Genomic DNA, 22,087 nt, shown 5'->3' on the forward strand with positions numbered 1-22,087 from the left:
CAAGGTGGGCAGAGCCAGCCGGCCGGTTCAAATACCAGTTTGGCAAACCAGAGGCAAATGTAACATTCAGTTTGCCTGAACCAGTCTGAACCGGTAGAATCCCACCCCTGCATGCACTTATTTCTAAGCCTTTTTAGTACAAAGTCAACAGTGCTGGAAGTAGAACCTAGAAGACTACCTGATCTCTGCTCCTTAAATGGCTTGGTAGCAGTGTTTATCCAGGTTATATTTGCTCTCATTGACTTGTTTAGGCTTCGTTCTTCCTTGAAGAAACGCTCTTCAGGCCTCCTGAATGACTCAGCCTAGGTTTCAGGGACCCAAGACAATAATTGAAGTGATGGCACCCTGTGTTTTTTTTAAAAAAGAATTCTTTGAAACCAACTTGATTATCTTTTCATCACACAAGATAAAAGCCTTTTTATTTGTCTAGATGTGCTATTATACTTCACAGGTTCTATCTGATGTGATTTTAATGAAAAGGTAAAAATGTTCTTGAGTTGGGTTGGATGCCATGTCTTGATCCTGCTGTTTTCTCGGTAACAGCACAGTAGCGGTTTATACCCAATTCTCTTGGTTCTGTTTACTTTTTTTTAGCCCTTGCCTTTATTTCTTGTGGGAGCTATATAGATCTGAAAGAACAACATAGGATGCCAGAGTTAATGCAAATATTTAGAAAGGGGAGGACAACGAAAAGAATGCAATGAGGATAAATTTCCTCTTTGGCTATGGAATGTTGATACAGAGGAAACTATGGAACCAAATAGTTGGAATCTTGTACATTTAGTCCTCGACTTTCACAACTGAACCCAAAATTTCTGTTGCTAAGCGAGACATTTGTTAAGTGAATTTTATCCCATTTTACCACTTTTCTTGTCATAGTTGTTAACCGTGGTGGGCTGCAACTGGCTTGGTGAGCCCGTGCGCAGTGCTAAAAAAATACTGATTTTAACCTCAACAGCTTACCTTCTAGGGCAGCCCCAGTAAGTACAACAGCTGAAGTGCGGAAATAGCTGTGCCACGCGAATCCGCTGAGCTGAGAAAGATGGAAATATGGGACAGGATAGGGCGGGTGCGAGTGGGCGGGGCCAGATGATCGTCGGAACTACTGGTTCGCTAGAACTGGTCTGAACCTGCAGCAGCCCAGCACTGGTTGTTAAGTGAACCACTACAGTTCTTAAGTTAGTAACCTGGTTGTTAAGTGAATCTGGCTTCCCTGTTGACTTTGCTTGACGGAAGGTTTCAAAAGGTGATCACATGACCCCGGGACACTGCAACTGTCATAACTAGGAGTCAGTTGCCAAGTGTCTGAATTTTAATCATGTAATGTTTGCAACGGTCGGGAGTAGGGGAAATGATCATAAGTCACTTTTTCAGTGCCATTTTAATTTTGAACGGTCACTAAAGGAACTGTTGTAAGTTGAGAACTACCTGTTCAGCAGTTCCTTATCACTATTTTGTTTGTAGCTTACACATCTCTCTTTTACTACTACAATTTTAATCATATTTTTAAAAATAATTGGAGCTCTGAGAAACAGTGCGCATATTGCCTATAGATGTCTTACAAGTCCTTTCCTATAGAAAGAACAAAATCTTGATACAGGTTTAAGGGGGGAAAGATGCATTGCGTCAAGCATGGAAAATGCACATTGTAACTTTTGAAATCCACAGGAAGGATGGCCATTATTAAAACCAATCAGAATGTCATGCAACAAGAAGTAAACTTTTGTGCAAGATGCTGGTGTACATTTTTTTTTTCCAGTGGAAGTTGATTCCTAGAGTGGTTGAATAATCAGGAAGTTCTGTCATTTTCATCGTCACTCACCATTGCCAAGGCTCGGGTTTAGATTACTTTGGATTAACTCAGAGGAATTATTGTCATGTCTTCTCCCATAGCTCCAGCCAACAGCACCCAATTTTGGGCTGATGCATCAGAGAACCTATAGGAAAAGAATGGCACATTAGGGATTCCTGATTCTAGAGTGGCTCAGCAGATCTTGGATTATCATCAGAGTTTCCCGCTTCTGAGAAAAAGCGCCAAGTTGGATTTAATCACTTGCCTAAGATTTTCTTTTGCTGCTTTCTCTCCGAAAAGAGAATGGAAGAGAGTAAACTGAGATCGATAACAGATTATAGAGAGTTCTAAAAGCAATTTTAAAAAAAGCAACGGTAGAATGATGTGAGAAAACACCATAAAAACACACTTGACAACCAAAGAACTGTAAAAAGCCTCAATTTATTCAGAATATGCAAATATTAGAATAGGACCCGCAGGAGATGAAGACACCACATTCAAAATGGTTACTGCTTTTATAGAATATCAAATTCAGAGGATTACATAATTCTTCCTGTTACGCTTGCTCAGTGGTTTTTAGGGGCTTTCTTCGGTAGTTTTCCATCCTTACTCTGCCCAGGCCGTCATCTCTGGAAACTACCTCTTTCTCATGGCCATGTCTTCCTGTTATGTCCATCGGAGCACGCTGGGTCAGAATGACCTAGCATCTGTCACATATATCTGTAAGCCAACATTACAGACCCCTGTTCCAGCCAAGAACTTGACATTTTACTTTTAGAACATAACAAGTTACAAAACATAATGTGTTTGTTAGATATAGTTATATAACTGTCCGGTAATCATTGCATAGTTCATATATAGGATTAACACGGATTCTCTTCTGTTCTTCATTTTCTCAGGTATAATTTATACTATGTAATTTTCACATATAACAAACGACTTGCCAAGTTGTGAATGCTCCAACACTGAAAGTTTTAAAGAAGAGATTGGACAACCATTGGCCTGAAATGGTTTAGGGTTATACCATAACACTATATAAAAAGATGTTGAGATTCTAGAACAGGGGTGTCAAACTCGATTTCATTGAGGGACGCATCAGGGTTGTGTTTGACTTCGGGGCCCCGGGGTGGGCGTGGCCAGGGAGGGCATGGCCAGCTCGATGTTACTCATGTCGGGGGCTCCTGAGTGCTCTGCCAGCGAAAACGGGGTCCTGAGCTCCGTTTTCAGCTGCGACAGCATCCTGCAACCTTCTGCCAGTGAAAACAGAGCTTGGGAGGACCACATGTTGCCCTCTGGAGCTCTGTTTTTGCTGGCAGAGGCACTGCAGGCCAGTCCTTTGCTGTTTCCAGGGTGGCCCCCCACGGGCCAGATCTAAACACCCCATGGGCCAGATCCAGTCCACAGGCCTTGAACTGACACCCCTGCTGTAGAACGAGTACAGAAAAGAGCAACAAAGCGGATTAGGGGGCTGGAGGCTTAAACATATGAAGAACGGTTGCTGGAACTTGGTGTGTCTAGTCTAATGAAAATCTCCCAGCACAGAAGAACAGGGGGGGGGGGGAGGAAAAATAGCAACTTAGCAGGCAAGTTTGGTGGCACGCATGCCAGGTAAGGAGTGAGTGTGCGGGAGGGGAGGGGAGGGGCCAGCCAGGGGCACGATATACTGGTTCTCAGAACCGGGCAGAATCATAACAACCAGTTCTATAGAACTGGTCCAACCAGGCACACTCCCACCCCTGGTCATAAGTCATTGTTTTCAGTGCCATTGTAACTTCCAACCGTCCCTAAATGAAGTGTTGTAAGTCCAGGACTAGCTGCACCTTTCTTCTTGCAATGCATTCTGAGAAATATGTTTTAAATGTAATTAAAAAAGAAAAAGAAACTTGGAAGAGTAGCTGCGGCCCTTCCTTGTGCTTAGAATGTTGGTTGCTCTCAGTTCCATCAACTGCGGAGAGACTTATTTGTATTTGTTTACAACATTTATCTAGCCACCTGCCAAGTGCAAGAAACCAGAACGGCACTAGGAGTAGATCAGAGCGGTGTGTATCCTAGCAATGTTCGACACTAGTAGTATCTGTGATTGTATTAGCTGAGGTGGCTGGAAGTTGTGATCTGGCAACATCTGGAGAACCTCCTGTCAACCCATCTCTTGCTAGTGGCTGATTCTAACAACGAGCAATTGGCCACCATTACGGAATGCAAAGTATCACAGCTGGAAGAGGAACCTGTGTGGTCTTCTAGTCCAACCCACTGCTCAGGCAGAAGAGAGACCCCATAGTGTTCTGGACAAATGGCTGTCCAATCTCTTCTTAAAAACCACCAGTATTGGATCACTCACAATTTCTGAAGGCGAGCCTGATATCAGGTTTCCAAGGGATGAAATCCATTTAAAAAGAAAACCAAAGTCCATCTTCCAAAACAATTTCTTTTATTTAGGAAAGCATCAAGTTGGCAAAATCCATGATAATCCCAGATCTGACACAACCCGGAATTACCCTGCAATATTACAAGATAGAAACAACCCCCCAAAGTCACATTCTCCAATAGAAGTAATTCAATATTGCTTGATGTCATAAATCTCCACCTCAACGGGCCTCAGCATAGACAGTTCGTTTCCCACGGGAAGGATAATCACCCAGCCCAGGGATCTGCAACCTTAAACACTCAAAGAGCCATTTGGACCCGTTTCCCTCGGAAAAGAAAGCACCGGGAGCCAATAATTTAGCAAGCGATGTGACTGGGTAGTTGTGGCCAACTCAACGTCACTCACTCCCACCCAGTCACCTCCTGTTCTGGAATATGGAGTGACGGGGAAGGGAGGGACCAGCTAGTGGTGGGATCAGCCAACAGGGAGCTGCAGCAGAGGGCCGAAAGAGCCACATGTGGCTCCAGAGCCACAGTTTGCAGACCCCCGACCTAGCCTAAACAACCCTCTCTCTATCTCCACTCCTCCCCCCCCTTAGTAATGTGGTAAGCCCTAACCCTTCCCCCATGACTGCCACAGAGAAAGTAAGAAAAAGAATATGTCAATTTAGGGCTTGACACCTGATTCTCGCTGTCAGGAAATTTCTCTTTAGTTCTAGGTCGGATCTCCCCGGATTAGTTTCGGGGTCGTGTTTTCAGATGCTTTGGAGAATAGGTTGTCCCTCTCTTTTCTGGGACAGCCCTTCAAACGTTGGAAGGCTGCTATCCAGACTGTTACTATTCCAATTAGGTATTTAACTGTGCTAGAGTAAAAAAAAAAAAGGTTTTTGGCTGCAGGACAATATTATGTGTGCTTGAGAGAGAGAGAGAGAGAGATGGAAGCCCGGTGTTTCTTCGCACCATGCCTTCCCTTTTCCCCTTCTTCTTATCATTAATCATCCCCAATATTTGCAAAAGAGGGGGCTCCCGACCTGCACCGGAACACCATCTCCACAGATTAGAAAAATTCAATACAAATAGGCTGGGTTTTTTTTCTCTCTCTCTTTTTTTTTGCAGCTTCGGAAGCAGAGCCGAAGATTGAAAGGCATGAGGCCGATGGGGGTTGAGGGGGTTTGAAGGCATGTGTGGAAGGCAGGGGTGGGATTCAAAAATTTTAGCAAGGGGATCTTTGCCTGGTTGCTGGGTGGGCGTGGCCATGGTGGGTGTGGCCTAGTCGGCCTCCTGCACCGGGGGGGGAGGTGTTTTTGCCGTCCCCGAGGTCTGGAGGCTTTCCTCGAGTCTTCGGGAGGCCGAAAATGGCCTCTCTAGGCTCTGGAGGCTCTCTGGAAGCCGGAAACAGGCATATTTCCGGCCTTCCTGAACTTCTGGGAGGATGATTTTTTTGTGGGGGCCTTGAGCCTCTGTGTACATCGTGCCCTTACCTGCATCCAAAACGGGGCCATGTAGGAGTCCCAGGAGGGGAGGGGAGGGCGGGGCCAGCCAGGAGTGGGATTTTTTGGGGGGGTCTAGGGGCTCTCACGAACCCCCAGCAGCCCTCCCCTGATGGAAGGTAGAAGGCGCTAAGGAGGACCAGGCAGCACAGGAGAGAAAGAAGGGATGAAAAAAAAATCCTTCCTTGTTTGCCCTTTTGCCAATATTTTCTCCTCAGAGAACCAACATCAATAAAACCCTTTGAGGAGAAGAGGGTGTTTTGCCTCAAGCCAGCTTTTAAGAGGAGGGAACACTCCTGCAGAGAGTTCCAACCTTTACTTTATATTTTCCTTTTTTTTTTTTTTGCAGAAGGAGAGAGAGAGAGAGAGAGAGAGTAGCAGGTCCTTAGAAGCTTTTAGTCTCAGATTTATTGGTTTGCTTGTTTAACTGCCCGTCTTAAATAACATCATTTTGGGTAGCCAACAACCAATTTGCAAAAAAAAAAAAAAAAACAGTATAAAAAGAGTCTTCCTAAGGAAACAAAACGAAAGTGATCCAGTACAAAGAACACATAACAATTCATAGAGCACTGAGCACTAAAACCTGGGGAAGGAGCTAACTCTTTTTTTAAAAAAAAATAGTAATTTGTATTATTTTCCATTAATACAAATCGTAATGACATTTTCGACAGCGTTTACATCCACATATGTTATTGTCTCATATTTCTATCTTCTATTCATACGTATCATATAATATATATCTTTCACCGATGATTATTAATATCTAACTTTATTTATTCTATATACCTACATTTCTATGTATCACTTTCTTGAGTATTCTCCTGTATAATCGTTCTGTTTCAGTTTTTATCTCTGTTTTCTAACCATTCATACCATCTATGGGAAGGAGCTCTTAATGGCCTCCAGAAAAGCCAAGATGGTAAGGGGCTCTTTGTACCTCAGATGCGGGGGGGGGAGTGTTGCTTAGAGTAGGAGCCTCAACAGAAAAAGTAGCCCTCCTCAGTCCCACCAGATGACACTAATTCAATAGAGGGGATCTATGGCAATCCCACCCTGCTGGAAGGGAGGGAACGGGCAGAAACCCTTGGAGAGAGCTGATCCACCTGGGCCCCTTAAGCATCTTCAAATCAGCATCTTAATTGCGCTCAGAAACCTCTTGAGAGTCACAAATGAAGGCGAATATACGTGTCCCAGGATAATGGTGCAGGATGCAATCGGGGCCGGTCACCGGGATTAGAGTTTTAGTCTTCTGAGTTTTTGGACTCGTGCTGAAGCCCATCTCCAGGGAGAGAAGTTTCCTGAAGGTGGGCTCCAGCACAAGTCTGAAAGCTAGGAAGACTAAAACTATGGTCCGGTGACCGACTCAGATTGGATCTTGAACCGATTGAGGGTCGCTGCAACTGTACACTGAGAGCATGTGCACCAAAGACAAATTCCTTATGTGTCCAATCACACTTGGCCAATAAAGAATTCTATTCTATTCTATTCTATTCTATTCTATTCTATTCTATTCTATTCCATTCTATTCTATTCTATTCTATGCTATTCTATTCTATTCTTTCTCTATTCTATTCTATTCTATTCTATTCTATTCTAGTCTAGTCTAGTCTAGTCTAGTCTAGTCTAGTCTAGTCTATTCTTTCTCTATTCTATTCTATTCTTGCTCTATTCTATTCTATTCTGTTCTATTCTATTCTATTCTATTCTATTCTATTCTATTCTATTCTATTCTATTCTTGCTCTATTCTATTCTTGCTCTATTCTATTCTATTATGTTCTGTTCTATTCTATTCTAGCCTAGCTTATTATTGTTACTATTATTACTATTATTATTAGTCGTGAGGATGGCTGATGGGCGGATTCTGAAAGACCTGCTGTGTGGAGAATTAGTGCAGGGAAAGTGCCCTAGAGGGAGATCACAGCTGCGATATAAGGTTATCTGCAAGAGGGATCTGAAGGCCTTGGGAATGAAACCTTGACCTCTGATTGTTCAGCTTGGAGGCTAAAGACGCATATTGGCCTTCCTCAATTCGAAGAGACACTTGCTCTGCAGGCTGAGGCCAAGAGGCATTCCCGGAACCAGTGAAATCCGGGGGCTGGACAGGAGACAGACTGTATCTGTCCTCAGTGTGGAAGGGATTGCCACTCTCAAATTGGCCTTTTTAGCCACACTAGATGTTGTTTTAGGACCTCTTTTCAGAGCACGATACCATAGTCTCTTGAGACTGAAGGATGCCAATGGATTATTACAAGTAGAAACAGCAACATATTCAATATCCATATAGACAGCGTGTTATCTTGTTGCAATTCCTTTGAGCAATACTCAGCATCATAATAATGATGATATTCACTATTCAATATATATTCTATTCTATTCTATTCTATTCTATTCTATTCTATTCTATTCTATTCTATTCTATTCTATTCTATTCTTGTGATGTAGTGATGCCACCTAGGTGTAATGAGCTGTGCCCATAACTACTCATGCTGTCACATTCTGAGTCAACTGAAGATTTTAGGTGGTCTTCAGGAGCAGCCCTATATGGAGGAGTGTATTGCAATAAGTCCAGTTGGGTCTTGTTTGCTTCCTTATACCACTGTCTCTTTAGGAAAGACTTCAACAGAAGAACAAGGCTATGCCATTTTATTTCATTATTATCTTAAAACGCTCCCTTTTCCTAAAATAAAAAGAGGGATGGTAACGAGTGGTTTTTTTAAAAAAAATAAGCAACAACAACTATTTTAAGTGTTATTAATCGGTGGCACCTAATTTTTTCTAGGCACTGTGCAAAAGCAGAGTAGAAGCCAATCCCTTGCTTGCTTGGCACAGGATGGGGGTTCTTAGAATAGGAGGAACAAAAAAGGACAAGAATAACTTGTAATTTCCCCTGCTGAATGTTTTAAATAGCTTTAGCTTTGATTAAAAATAATAACTTGGTCATAATGCACATTAGGACCCAACCACAGATATCTCTTCCTGGATGTTGGTTAATGGCCATTGTGCCAGCTTCTATGGCTGGTGGTGATTTTTTAATCATCCATGTGCTCCCTGAAGAAGCTGGAGAGGAGGATGTGGGAAGTGGAAGGGGGGGGGGTGTCAGAGAAATTTGAAGTGTAGGTCCCCTTCTCTTTTTCCAGTCTCTCTAGAGCAGGGGTGTCAAACTCAAGGTCTGGGGCTGGAGTGCTTAGATCTAGCCTGTGGGGCCACCCTGGAAACAGTGAACCAGCCCGCAGTGCTTCTGCCAGCGAAAACGTGCTCCCGAGCTCCGTTTTCAGCTGCCACAGGTAAAAACATTCAGAAAACTTGACCAGGTTGCTCAAAACTCTACCTGTCAACACACACCAAAAAAACAACAACACCATAAACAGAACAGAACTCAGTTGTTGCTTAGTAGCACTTGTAGGTGACCCATTACTGTAAATCAAGTGTGAATTGGTATAATCTCCTGGCTGAGGAGGCTAGTAAAACCATGATGAGGAGTTTAAGTAAATTAACACCAACTTCAAGTCATCACTGCTTCTTTATCTGCCCTGCCTCCCTTTAAGATGTAGCACTTTCATTAAACGGCAGCTAAAAATCCAATGATTTTCCCAAGCCTCAATGGTTCTCAGCAGAGGCTTTTTATAAAAAAAAGGTCACAGGCTCTTTTAGTTTAGAAAACAGGAGATCGATAAAGCACCGGAGGACAAGATAAGAAGCAATCGATGGGAATTTATCAAGGAGAGATCCAACGTCGAACTACGGAGAAATTTCCTGATAAAGAGAGCAATTAATCAGCGGACCGACTTGTGTCCATGGGTTGTGGGTGCTCCAACAAGGGAGGTTTTTAAGAAGAGATTGGACAACCGGTTGTCTGAAATGGCATAGAGGCTCTTGCCTGAGCAGGGGTTTGGACTAGAAGACCTCTAAGCTCCCTTTCCCACTCTGTTATTCTGTTAGATAAACTTCTCAGGAGACCTCTTGGTCAGGTGGCCAGTTTGGTTGTCTAGGGACAGTTGCTGAAGAGCAGCAGTTCTTATAGGGAGAACGGAGTCTAGCCCTGTAATTTTGTGGTCTGAACTGTCCAAGGTCCTGAAAATTATTCGCTCTAAGCAAGCCAAACTCTTCCACGCTCTACATATAGTATTTTGAAGGCCTCAGCGAGGCAGGATAGGAGGTCATCTTTTAAATGTTTTCTACTCAATATTTTACCTTATTCTACTGTGTCTATGAGTCTATAGATTCAAAATCTTAGGGCTAGAGCCACAAGGAATCTAACCATCTGGTAGTGGTTAAACTAAAGTCATGTTGTTGGTGTGAACATTAGACTACAGTATGATCATGGGGAGTGGGATAATATATACTGTATAATGCAGGGGTCCCCAAACTTGGCAACTTTAGATTTGTGGACTTCAACTCCCAGCTATGCTGGCTGGAGAATTCTGGGAGTTGAAGTCCACAAGTCTTAAAGTTGCCAAGTTTAAAGACCTCTGGTATAATGCGATTTAGCAAAAAGGCGAGTGAAGAAAGTAAGGGAGGAAGCCAAAAACTAAGACAATTAGGACAGCATCCAGTTTGTATTAAATAATTATGTTCCTTCCCATCAGAGAGGATTTCCTCAGGCAAGATACAGGCAGGTTTGTTTGTTTACTTGTTTACTTATTTAAAAAGGAAGAATATAGGGTGACTTAGATTGGGAAAACCTAAAGTTTCACTTCTTATGTTTGAACTTTGCTTGTGTTGAAAAGAGAAGTTACTAGTGTAATGAACTGTTAAAAACTACTTGAGACATGATTACTATTAGAGGCTCAGGTCAAATGCAACAGACAAATTGCCCAACCATGATTTTTGTTTGATCTTAGATTCCCTAGGATTGGCATTGAAGCTGTGATTTGGTTCCACTGCTTAGTTATGCAACCTGTAAAGTAACACAGGTAGTCCTTGACTTATCACCACTTGTTTATTGACTGTTCAAAGCTACAAAGGCACTGAAAAAAGGGATATGGCCATTTTTCACACTTATCACACTAGATGCTCTGGCACTTAAGGCATTAAGGAATCTAATAAGGAAATACCATCCAAAATGATGAGCCAACTATCATTTTGGATGGTATTTCCTTACTAGATTGTCTTGTTTATTCTATAATTTATCATCTCTCCTAGGTAGATGACGAAGGATGGAATCAAGAGAGAGAAGGAGTTAAAAGTTTCTTGGTCTGGTACAACTGCTGTGGAACCTCTCGCTTCCATCCGGACACCGGGTTCCGCCTGTCCATGGCTAATTTTGCTATGATTGTCAGAGATATTGAATCAGTAAAACCTGGCATTATTTCTTGTGATGTTTATAAGAGAATATCAGTCTTGTGAAATACCAAGTCCTCTATGAGATGAATATTCCCACTGGTACCCACAAAATGAAAATGTCAGGATCTTTATGACAGTCCCCTTTCCACATGGTGCACTGTTGATGGGTTTGTTTCATTGTGCCATTTCTCTTCTGCTGGCATTAGAAACCACCCCTCTCTCTCCCTCCCTCCTCTCTCACGCACTCACACACACCCTATCCATAGGAAAATCATTATTGGGATTTTCAATTCCCAAATCAGCATGGAAAGGGCTGAGGGTGGAGGTGCTGAGTTCCCAGGGCCACGAAAACAGGAACCCACGGCAAAGGATTTGCAGAGAGACCCAGGTAGCTCCAACCATCAAAGCCCCAAGAGCAGTGGAGCTTCAGAGGCCGTGACAGAAAGAAATATTGACCACACTGACCAGGAGCTGTCAAACTGATTTGTTGGTGGCCTGATCTTAACAGCTTCCTTTTTGTTCCTAACCAAGGAGTTCATGCTGAGACTGAGTTCTTGTCAAACTCGAAGGAAGGGGGACTCTGTTGCATTTCCTTGTTACACTAGAACAGGGGTGTCAAACTGGTGGCTCGTGGGCTGGATGCATCACGTTCAGGCCACGACCACTCCAGCTCTGCGAAGGCAAAAAACGTTGTGATATGTCATGTGACATGGCACGGTGAGTTTGACACCCATGCAATAGAACAAACTAGCCTGAGCAAAGAGCTTCAACCAATTGCCCTCCGAATGAATTACCAACTTTCTCTCCTCCCTTCCCTGGGGCAGGACAGGAGACCAGTCTTATGGCCAAGCCTCACTAGGGGATTGTGGTGTGTAAGGGCACATGAGTAATTCCCAGTTGTGTGGAAAAACGGGTAATGGCACCTCAGCTTCAATGAAGTAAAACAGTGTTTCTCAGCCTTGGTACCTTTAAGATGTACAGTTGGCTGATGTTGCTTTTGTCAATGCCAATTAACTATTATTATTACTTTTCAATTAATTTAAATTTCATTAATTTAAAGGCAAACTTCAAAACACGGGAGTGATGTTTGAGGTAATTCTGTGGCCTTCAGATGTAGCACGTTGCAACTCTCCAGACTTCATGTCAGTTGGTTATGCTGGCTGAGAGTGATATCTCTTATGGTCCAGAACCTTGAAAGCGAACAAGTTGAAGGGGACTAGGTTGGGATGAAGGGGAAATGAATATTGTTGTCAGTTGTCCAGCTGGCGACTCCAGAAAAAGAAACAACTCCTGGGACATTATTTACCAAGAGTATAAACGTTACTGAATAAATCCACATTGGCACAGAAGATGCGAAACCAGCTCTGGACTTCCTGCACAAACGCATGCATATGTTCTGACCTAGGCTTCCTCAACAGCACGAAGCCGACTCCTTGTCCCGATAAACCCCTTTTATTTAGTTTACAGTGAATTCCTCTCCAGAAAGTCCCGGCCAACAGCCTTTCAAGATATTTCGCAATTACAGACTTTTATCAGGTTTGGAGAGTTGCCAGGCCTATATCTTTCAGATGCCACACTGTAGCAGATAACACTTGGCAAAAATGCAGGAACAGATCTTCACCCAGATGAACTAATTGTCTCCTGCAAAACCCCACTCCCCTTTTGCTCCTCTTTTATCCCCTGTGGGAGGGGCCATTCACTGTCCACCTGACTCTTTACTCCCGAGTCGACCCTTGTTCCTCAGCTGTTCCCTTCGTCTGGCAACTCTGCGCATGTGCACACTGGGAACAGGCTCCAGCTGTTCTTCTGCCTCACTGATGTCCGACTCCGAAGGCAGCTGTCAGACAGCCCTGGCCCCATCTTTGCCTCTGATGCAGAGCCCTCATCAGAGCCTTCCCCAGACTCCAGGACTGGCCCGTGTTCCTCCCCAACCTTCTCACTGTCTGACTCTGCTGCTAGCTCTGCTGGCCACTGGTGGGCCACAACAGCATTTCCCCTTTCCCCATGGGCCACCCACAGTCCATTTATGTCCACCAATCACTTCTGTGTTTTGTTTTGAAAATCAGCTGATTACGCTGTGGCATCTGCTCTGGGTGTCCTTGGGAAGTGGGGACCAATGTTTCATGGGAACCAACGATGCTTGGAAGCCATTCCAATCCACCTCCCCCTCCACATTCTTTGTCAAGCTGCGAGCAAAGTGGAATATAAGTGAAACTTCGAGACAGTCCTGACAATTGTGCTATACCCATCACGCTCTCCCCCAAGACAACATGCGTGGAATACATATCACATTTGCTTGGAAAATGCATTGAAGGTTCACCATGGAATCCTTGGGGAATAAAAATCTCTCTCAATAGAAGAGAATATTTCTAGCTCAGGGTTGAACTGTGGAGTCCCAGTTCGGGTCTATTTTCTGTTGGTGTTCTCTGAGCTTGGCGGTTTGATTGCAGACGTTTTATTACCTCGCTAGGTAATGTCCTCAGGGCCGGAGGGAGAAAGGATAGAACTATTTTAAGCACAGACTTTGGTTGTTGTTGTTTTTTCTTTAGGGGTGCCATGTGAGACTCCCTTCCATCTGCAATCAGCTGGTGTGGGAGCACTGCCTGGTTAACAATCTGCCTCCCTTCCTCTTTTCTTCTTTGTCCAGCTCTCTGCCTGGTGCTGGGCTGCATGATATTCCCAGATGGCTGGGACTCAGAGACCGTCAGGGACATGTGCGGGGAGAAGACAGGGAAGTATTCCCTGGGCGACTGCTCTGTGCGCTGGGCTTATATCTTAGCCATCATCGGCATCTTGAATGCCCTTATCCTCTCCTTCCTGGCCTTCGTCCTCGGCAACCGGCAGAACGACCTGCTTCACGAGGAGCTCAAAACAGAGAACAAAGGTGAGCGCTCTTTGCTTTGCGTACACAAACACACAGAGACAACCGTGGCCCCTTATCTAGTCTGCACGTGGCCGAGGCCGTGAAGCAGCAACCGTCCTCCCAGTGGTGGGATTCACATTTTTTTACAACTGGTTCTGTGGGCGTGGCTTGGTGGGCGTGGCTTGGTAGGCACGACGGGGAAGGATTCTGCAAAATCCCCATTCCCTCCCCACCCCACTATTCTGCTTTCCAGCTCCGTTCTCCTATGCAGGGCAACAAGAGAAGACCCAGCCGATCAGCTGGAACTCGGGAGGCAGAGAAGAGATGCGGGCAGGGCCGGTCAGAATCTTTCAAGAATCCTTCTTCTGCTTGTCTTTCCGGCTGCCATAGAAACGGGGGGAGGGAAAATTAATTGGGCTTTCTGGGGAGGTGGGGAAGAGTGCTGGAGGCTTGAGATGGTGAATTGTAAAACTTGGGAAAATTTTCTTGCTTGCTTATTGTGCAGCTGTAAGCTTCTTATCTAAGCAGGCCACGGTCAACCGTCCTGCCGAGCCAGGTGTCTGAAACGCCACCTGAAGATGCCCCACATGACATTATGGACATCTCAGGTTGGATGCCCAGTTTGAACTATTGTGGGTGGGAACGTTGCCTTAACTTTGTATATGTGACTATCGCGCCTAATGCCTGAGATCTTGAATAATGTCAAGTAAGGCTCCATTCAAATTCCAAGAAAGAAAACCTTAGATTCCATTGTTATAGAGGAAAGGACTTTTACTGGAAATCAAAGTGGTAGCATCAAAAGAATTCAAGATCTGAGGCACTAGGCACACAAAAAAAACCACATATACAAAGTTAAGGCAACATTCCCACCCACAATAGTTCAAATTGGCCATCCAACCTGAAATGTGCATAATGTCATGTGGGGCATCTTCAGGTGGCGTTTCAGACACCTGGCTCAGCAGGACGGTTGACCGTGGCCTGCTTAGATAAGAAGCTACAGCTGCGCAATAAGCAAGTAAGAAAGTGTTCCCAAGTTTTACAATTCACCATCTCAAGCCTCCAGCACACTTCCCCCCCCTCTCCCTCAGAAAGCCCAATTAATTTTCCCTCCCCCCGTTTCTATGGCAGCCGGAAAGACAAGCAGAAGAAGGATTGAAGCCAGCAATGAGGCTGTTTCCGGCCTTCCCGAACTTCTGGGAGGCCCATTTTTTTTGCCCTGCCCGAGCCTCCGTGCACGCCCTGCACTTACCTGCATCCAAAACGGACTGTGTGGGGACTCCTGGGAGGGGAGGGGAGGGGAGGGGAGGGGTGGGGCCAGCCAGGAGTGGGATTTGGAATTTCTCTGAACTGTGCAGAATCTCCAGAACCCCTGTGAACCCCCAGCAGCCCACCTCTGCCCCCTCCCTTCCTGGAGCTGCCCCACAGGTGAGCACTGCCACCAGGAAGGTTCAAAGTGGTCAGGAATCCGACTGCCCGCACAGAGTATCAACTTGTCTCCCCACCAAAGTGGTATCTATCTACCTACTTGCATAGAACATGCTTTTCAGCTCTTAGGTGGACAGAAGCTGAGGTGAGTAACAGGAGCTCACCCTATTATGCTACGCAGTGCTTGGGCTCGAACCCCTGGAGCTGAGACCTTCTCTAGCATCATTAAGTCACTGAGCCACAGCGCCTCTTAGTGAGCCATGCATTTCATGGCAGAGCTGACCTCCTAAATACTGGGAGCCAAGCAACTCTTGGAAGCCAGATAAGAGAAGGCCTTTCTGCAGAGTCAACCTTCTGCCAGCATCTTCAATAGAATCCCTCTTGCTGTAACTGAATCGCTGTGCATCTTCATACGAGGAGAGGCTGTTCGGCAGATAATCAAGTTCTCAGCCATTTAAGGCTTTAATCCAATATTTTAAGTATCACAACCCTATCCAGTTCATTGCACAAACTTTCTCCTTCCCTCCCCCAAATGAATTATTTTGACAAACAAGTTATATTGGCAAACCCATCCCTGCTATCACAAGAAGGATTTTATCTTATAGGAAATCTAAAAGGATTTTAGGATATCGTATTATAGGATATCTAAAAGGATTTTTTTTTTATCTAAAAGGATTTTATAGGATTCTCCCATAAGATAAAATCACATCTCCTGTGCATCTTTTCTTTCTTTTTTTAGTATACATTTTAATAAACATTAAACTAGTGGCCTATAGTTTATGGGCAGCCCCCAAATCTAGCCAATAAATTTTAGAGAGAACAAAAAAAAACCCATCACAAATGAATACAGAAGTAAATAAAACAAAGAAAGAGAAGGCAAAGCACAGGAAGAAATGATAAAAATATAGAAAGGAGAAGCTTCGGATTTTCTTTGAATTAGGATAGTTTCAAAATTATCTCTAACACTATGATTACAAAAAGATCACAGGATTGAAAAGATTCAATTTTGCATTTTGTTCTAGCCTTAAAAGGGAAAGTAGCATTGGTATTTCTCACCAGAGAAATCGTCTGGAATGTATAAAGGTATTTCAAATCTTTGCTGGAAATACAAACAACATGAAGGGACATTTTACAGAGGATATATGAAAAAGCCGAATCAGATTTCAAAGACTAATGTCCAACTTTGGGGATAAATGATTAGGAAAGAACTTTGTTCTTATATACATGACAATTGCAGCAAGATTACTATACGCTCAAAAGAGGAAAAGTTTGACACTACCCACAATAGAGATGAAGTAGATGAAGCTGGCAGAGATGGGTAAATTGGCTTTTTTGCTTGGAAAAAGAACAATAATGTATCTACATTTATTGGATGGAAACCCTTTCTAGACTTTTTTCATGAAAAGGGGGAAAAATGCACTTACGATTTGGGTGGTTTTGATGATTATTAAAAAATGGATAATAGGAACATCTTTTCTTGTGGTGCTCAAAGTTGTATCTCACTTGGAGGAGCAGATAAAAGTGTTAGATAATGAATAGACAAGTCTAGATTCAAATGCTCATTAATGATTTGAAGTTGCTTGGGTGACATTAGGTCAGTCCTATTTTTTTTTTCCAACTGCCTGAAAGGAAATGTACACACGTCTCCCTGCCTTTCTTCTCCTGATCCTGCCAAGTCTTAGATGAAAGCCAGAGAACCAAAGGTGCCTAATTGGAAATTTAATTAATCAGAATAAATCTCCTGGACTCTGGGTTCGCTCCATCTGTTTATCTTAAGGAAAGGCAGACTTGCCAGCGAGAACCAAATGCTGAAACAGCAAGAAATAACGATGGGAAGAAATTAAAAAAAAACACAAAATAAAACCAAGCAAATCCCCTTTCCATTCATATGTGGAAAGGCAGCTGGAGAAAATTCTCCATGCAGTCTATCAGGGGCATTACAAGTCAAAGCCTGTCTATACCAGTATTCATCGTTAAAAGTAAACATAAAGGTTCCTTCGCACATACATGCTAGTCGTTTCCGGCTCTAGGGGGCGGTGCTCATCTCCGTTACAAAGCCGAAGAGCCAGCGCTGTCCGAAGACGTCTCCGTGGTCGTGTGGCCGGCGTGACTAAACAATGGAACGGCGCATGGAACGCTGTTCGCTTCCCACCAAAGGGGTCCCTATTTTTCTACTTGCATTTTTTACATGCTTTCGAACTGGGTTGGCAGAAGCTGGGACAAGTAACGGGAGCTCACTCCATTACGTGGTGCTAGGGATTCAAACCGCCGAACTGCGACCTTTCTGATTGACAAGCTCAGTGTCTTAGCCCCTGAGCCACCACGCTCCCCAGAGAGCTCCCCATATATGTACTAACACATATATCATAGATGCTAACCAGATGTACTAACCATACATTCCACTTTGTAAGCTCATAATCGTGATATGATTGGGACAACAAGCCAATTCCTACTTGACGCTTCCTAGCAGCTGTTATTTAAGGACAGTTTCTTTAAATACAGGTAAGCCCTCAACTTACAACAGTTCAACTTACAGCGGCACTGAAAAAAAGTGACTTAGGACCATTTTTCCACACTTACAAGCATTGCCGTATCCCCCTGGTCATGTAATTTACATTTAGATGCTTGACCATTGACTTACATTTCTGATGGTTGCAGTGTTCTAGAGTCACATCATATCCCCTTTTCCAACCTTCTGAGAAGCCAGGTCAACGGGGAAACCAGATTTACTTAACAACCGTGTTACTAATTTAAGAACCGCAGTGATTCACTTAACAAATGTGGTGGGGAAAATCGTAAAATGGGGCAAAACTCACTTAACAAATTTCTCATTTAGCAGCATAAATTATGGGCTCGGTTGTGATCATGAGCTGAGGACTACCTGTATAAGGATCTGTTGTAAGTCACTTTTTTTTCAATGCCTTCATGACTTCGAACAGTTGTTAAAAGAAGGATCGTAACTCGAAGGCCACCTGTATGGTTAAAGAAACAATAAGCCAGTAGAAGTCTGATCATCCATGAATTTGTGAGCCGCTGCAGTCCATGCTTCCTTTACAACCCTCTGAATTGGTGGCCATCCCCACCTCTTAGAGTAGCAAATCCCATCGCTTATATTTCATAGCAACTACGTCAAGAAGGACTTCTTTCTGTTCATCCTGAATCTGCCCACCCAAGCTACAGCGGGACCCCAGATGCTTATATTTTATCAGAAGAAGAAGAGAAAAAAAACTTCCCTGATTACCCAATGTGTTTAAGGAGAAGCTTTCTAACGGTGAGGACAATTAACCAGTGGAACAGCTTGCCTCCAGAAATCGTGGGTGCTCCATCCCTGGAGGCTTTTAAGAAGAGTCTAGACCGGGCCTGTTAAACTGGTGACCTGCGGGCAGGATGTGTCATGCACAAGGCCACGCCCACCCCACCTCCGCAAAGGCAAAAAACATTGCAACATGTCACGATACATCATGTGACACGATCAAGTGTGACACCTGTGGTCTAGACAGTCACTTATATGAAATAGTATAGGTTCTCCTGCTTGAGCAGGGGGCTGGACTAGAAGACCTCCAAGGTCCTTTCTAACTCATTCTAGTCTAGTCTAGTCTAGTCTAGTCTATATTCTGTTCTGTTCTCTATTCTATTATTTTCTATTCTATTCTAGTTTGTACTCTATTCTATTATTTCTAATTCTATTCTATATTCTATTCTATAATTCTATTCTATTGTATTATTTTCTATTCTAACTTCTATTCTATTCTATTTTCTACTCTATTCTATTCTATTATTTATAATCTATTCTATATTCTATTCTATTCTCTATTCTATTACCCTGTTTCTCCAATAATACGGCCTCCCCCAATAGGAAGTCCCAGCATGTTTTATAGGCATGAAATGAAATTAAGCCCCTCCCCCCCAAATTAAGGCCTATATTAAAACATGTGAAATGGGGGGGAATGGTGGGGGGGCTTGCCGTTAGGAAGTACTTTTCTTGCACACCCGGATATGGTGCTGCCTGTGTTGACCCCGATACGAAGTGCCCCACCAACGCTGAGGTCAACATCCAAGCCGTCGCCACCCGCCCACCCAAAGATGCAGGGGGGGGGGATTAAGTCACCCCCGAAAAGACAGCCTAGCCATTTTTGGGGGACTCAAAAAAAAAAAAAAGACCCGGCCTTATTATATGAGAAACACGGTATTTTCTATTCTATTCTATTTTGTACTCTATTCTATTATTTCTAATTCAATTCTATATTCTGTTCTGTTCTACTCTATTGTATTATTTTCTATTCTATACTCTATTCTATTCTATTTTATACTCTATTCTACTATTTCTAATTCTATTCTATATTCTGTTCTGTTCTGTTCCATTCTATTGTATTATTTTCTATTCTATTCTCTATTCTATTTCTATTATTTCTAATTCTATTCTGTTCTGTTCTATGGTTTTATATACTGTATCACCCCACCCACTTTTAGTTCAAGCTCCAAATACTTTTCAGGGTGGAGCTATCTGGGCTCTCTCTGTCCAAAGGTTAGGGATGGAGACCCAGACGGTTGGTGCCTGAGAGCCAATAAATGGCAAGATGCTTGTAAATCCCCATCCAAAGGATAAAACTCATGTCCTAGCCATGCTGCTGATCTTTTTTTTTCCAATGCCTTCCACAAATGCCACTTCCCCACCCCCACAACTAAAATAACGATGTCGACTGGCAGGTTTTCAACCATTGCCTTCTGCAGTTAGTTGGCAGCCGGGATTATTCCTATGCTTTGCAAAAACTTCACTACCGCAGATTAAATTACTTTTAAATTCACACCTAAAACAGCCCACTGAAGAGCTGGCAATTCTGTCTCGCCCATCTGCATTCAGTTTTAGGCAGCGGACGGTGGAGAGAGAGAGAGAGAGAGAGCGCTTTATGGGCTCCTTAACAAAAAGAAAGCATCCATTTTAGAAGAACAATAGGGCAAAAGGAGTAATGAAGGAATGGCGGGTCGCTACTGAAATCCTACCTCGTTTTTAAGGACTTTAAGGACAATTCAGGGCCCCTACTCAAATTCTAGATGAAAAACGGTCCTCGTCCAACAGCGCATTAAGGGAACACTAAACTAAATGAGACACTGTGGTCTCCAAAGACGTTGGTGAGGAATTCCATTAAAACCAGAAGCCCTTGCTTCTGAATAATTAGCAGTAGACTCCTATAGACTCAGAATAACTTTTATTGTCAGTTTAAATGTACACTAATCGGTATACATTAAAATTAAATTTCATACAGCTCTCAAAAAATCACCACCTTCAATATACATGCCATAAACACGACAAATAAATACATACACACACACACATACATACATTCATACATACATACATACATACGTATATGCCGCGTATAAGACGACCCGGCGTATAAGACGACCCCCAACATTTCCACTCAAAATATAGTTTGTTATATACTCGCCCCTCTTCCGCACGCCTTCCACTTTTGCACTTTTTTTTTTTTTTGAGGCACTTTTGTCTACCGTGGAACGAATCCGTGAAGCGAAAGGAGCAGCCAGCCTTCTCCCAGCTCCCAAGGAGCGAGGCTCGCACGCCCGGGCTCCGCTGAGGTATCCGGCTGGGGCTGTCAGGAGTTTTACCGCTGGCGCGCTCCGCGGCTCCAGTCCCGTGTTGCCTCGGGAAGGGAAAGGCAAAAGGAAGAGCCGCGGCGGCGCTTGCAATGGCAGCAGCGGCTCCTGGTTTTGCCTTTCCTTCCCGAGGCACGCGGACTGGAGCGCGGAGCCGCGCCAGCGGTAACAACTCCTGACAGCCCCAGCTGGATACCTCAGCGGAGCTCGGGCGGTGCGAGCCTCGCTTCCTTGGGAGCTGGGAGAAGGCTGGCTGCTCCTTTCGGCTTCACGGGATTCGCTTCCACGAATCAGGGCAAAAAAGTCGCAAAAGTGCTCAGCCGCGGGCAGCTGCAGTGCTTCCCAATTACTATTTGCCGGCGTATAAGCGACTCCGGCGTATAAGACGACCCCCCCAATTGGAGGCATCTTTTTCAGGGCAAAAAAGTCATCTTATACGCCGGCAAATACGGTACATTCATACATACATACATACATACATACACACAAAATTATGCATATACCCAGATACCCACATATATTATATGATGCAGAGAAACAACACAGTCTAGTCCGAATGTATATAGTGCTTTATAGTCCCTTCTAAGTGGTTTTTACAGAGCCAGCCTATTGCTCTCAACAATCTGGGTCCTCATTTTACCGACCTCGGAAGGATGGAAGGCCAAGTCAACTTTGGGAGGGTCAGGATCGAACTCTTGGCAGTCAGCAGTGAGTTAGCCTGCAATACTGTATTTATTTACTTATTTTGTCATGTTTATGTAGTGTATATTGGAGGTGGTGACTTTTAGAAAGCAGTATGCAATGACATTTCATTTTAATGTATACCAATTAGCGTACATTCAAAGTGACAGTAAAGTTATTATTCTATTCTACTGCATTCTAACCATTGCACCACCAGGCAAGGGTGGGATTCAAATTTCTTAACAACCGGTTCTGTGGACATGGCCTAATTTGTGGGTGTGGCTTGGTGGTCATGTGACTGGGTGGGTGTGGCTTGTATGTAAATATTGTAAATATTTATGTAAATATTGAATTTGTTATTTAAAAAAGCGCAACTTTTACCCAAAATCAGGCAAAGCAGGCAGGCAGATTGAGCTGCTTGCAGAATCACAGATTCACTCAGAGATCTACCTTTCTGCAATTTGCTGCCTGAGTCTGCACTGAAAAATAGAAGCTTCAGTCCTAAAGAAGGTTCAGCTCTGCTCTCAGGCCACTTCTCCCCCCCCCCCCGACACTCTGAATACCACCCCTGATTG

General features: G+C 43.8%; 1 protein-coding gene across 3 annotated transcripts in view; it reads left to right on the forward strand.

Annotated features, from left to right (window-relative positions):
* The window catches only part of LHFPL4 (LHFPL tetraspan subfamily member 4), a 77,835-nt gene that overhangs the window by 49,078 nt on the left and 6,670 nt on the right, over positions 1-22,087 (forward strand). For 2 of the 3 annotated variants that reach the window (XM_087954495.1, XM_026683024.2), the window contains exon 2: positions 13,578-13,814. In XM_087954495.1, coding sequence (XP_087810621.1) covers positions 13,578-13,814 — 237 coding nt within the window. Of the gene's footprint in view, positions 1-13,577; positions 13,815-17,629; positions 17,741-22,087 lie in introns of those variants that run through there. The other variant, XM_087954493.1, reaches the window with a different exon arrangement.

Source organism: Notechis scutatus, chromosome 2 (assembly GCF_049901735.1).
Source record: "Notechis scutatus isolate UNSWTSFEM ecotype Mainland chromosome 2, rNotScu1.2, whole genome shotgun sequence".
NCBI classification, from domain to species: domain Eukaryota; kingdom Metazoa; phylum Chordata; class Lepidosauria; order Squamata; family Elapidae; genus Notechis; species Notechis scutatus.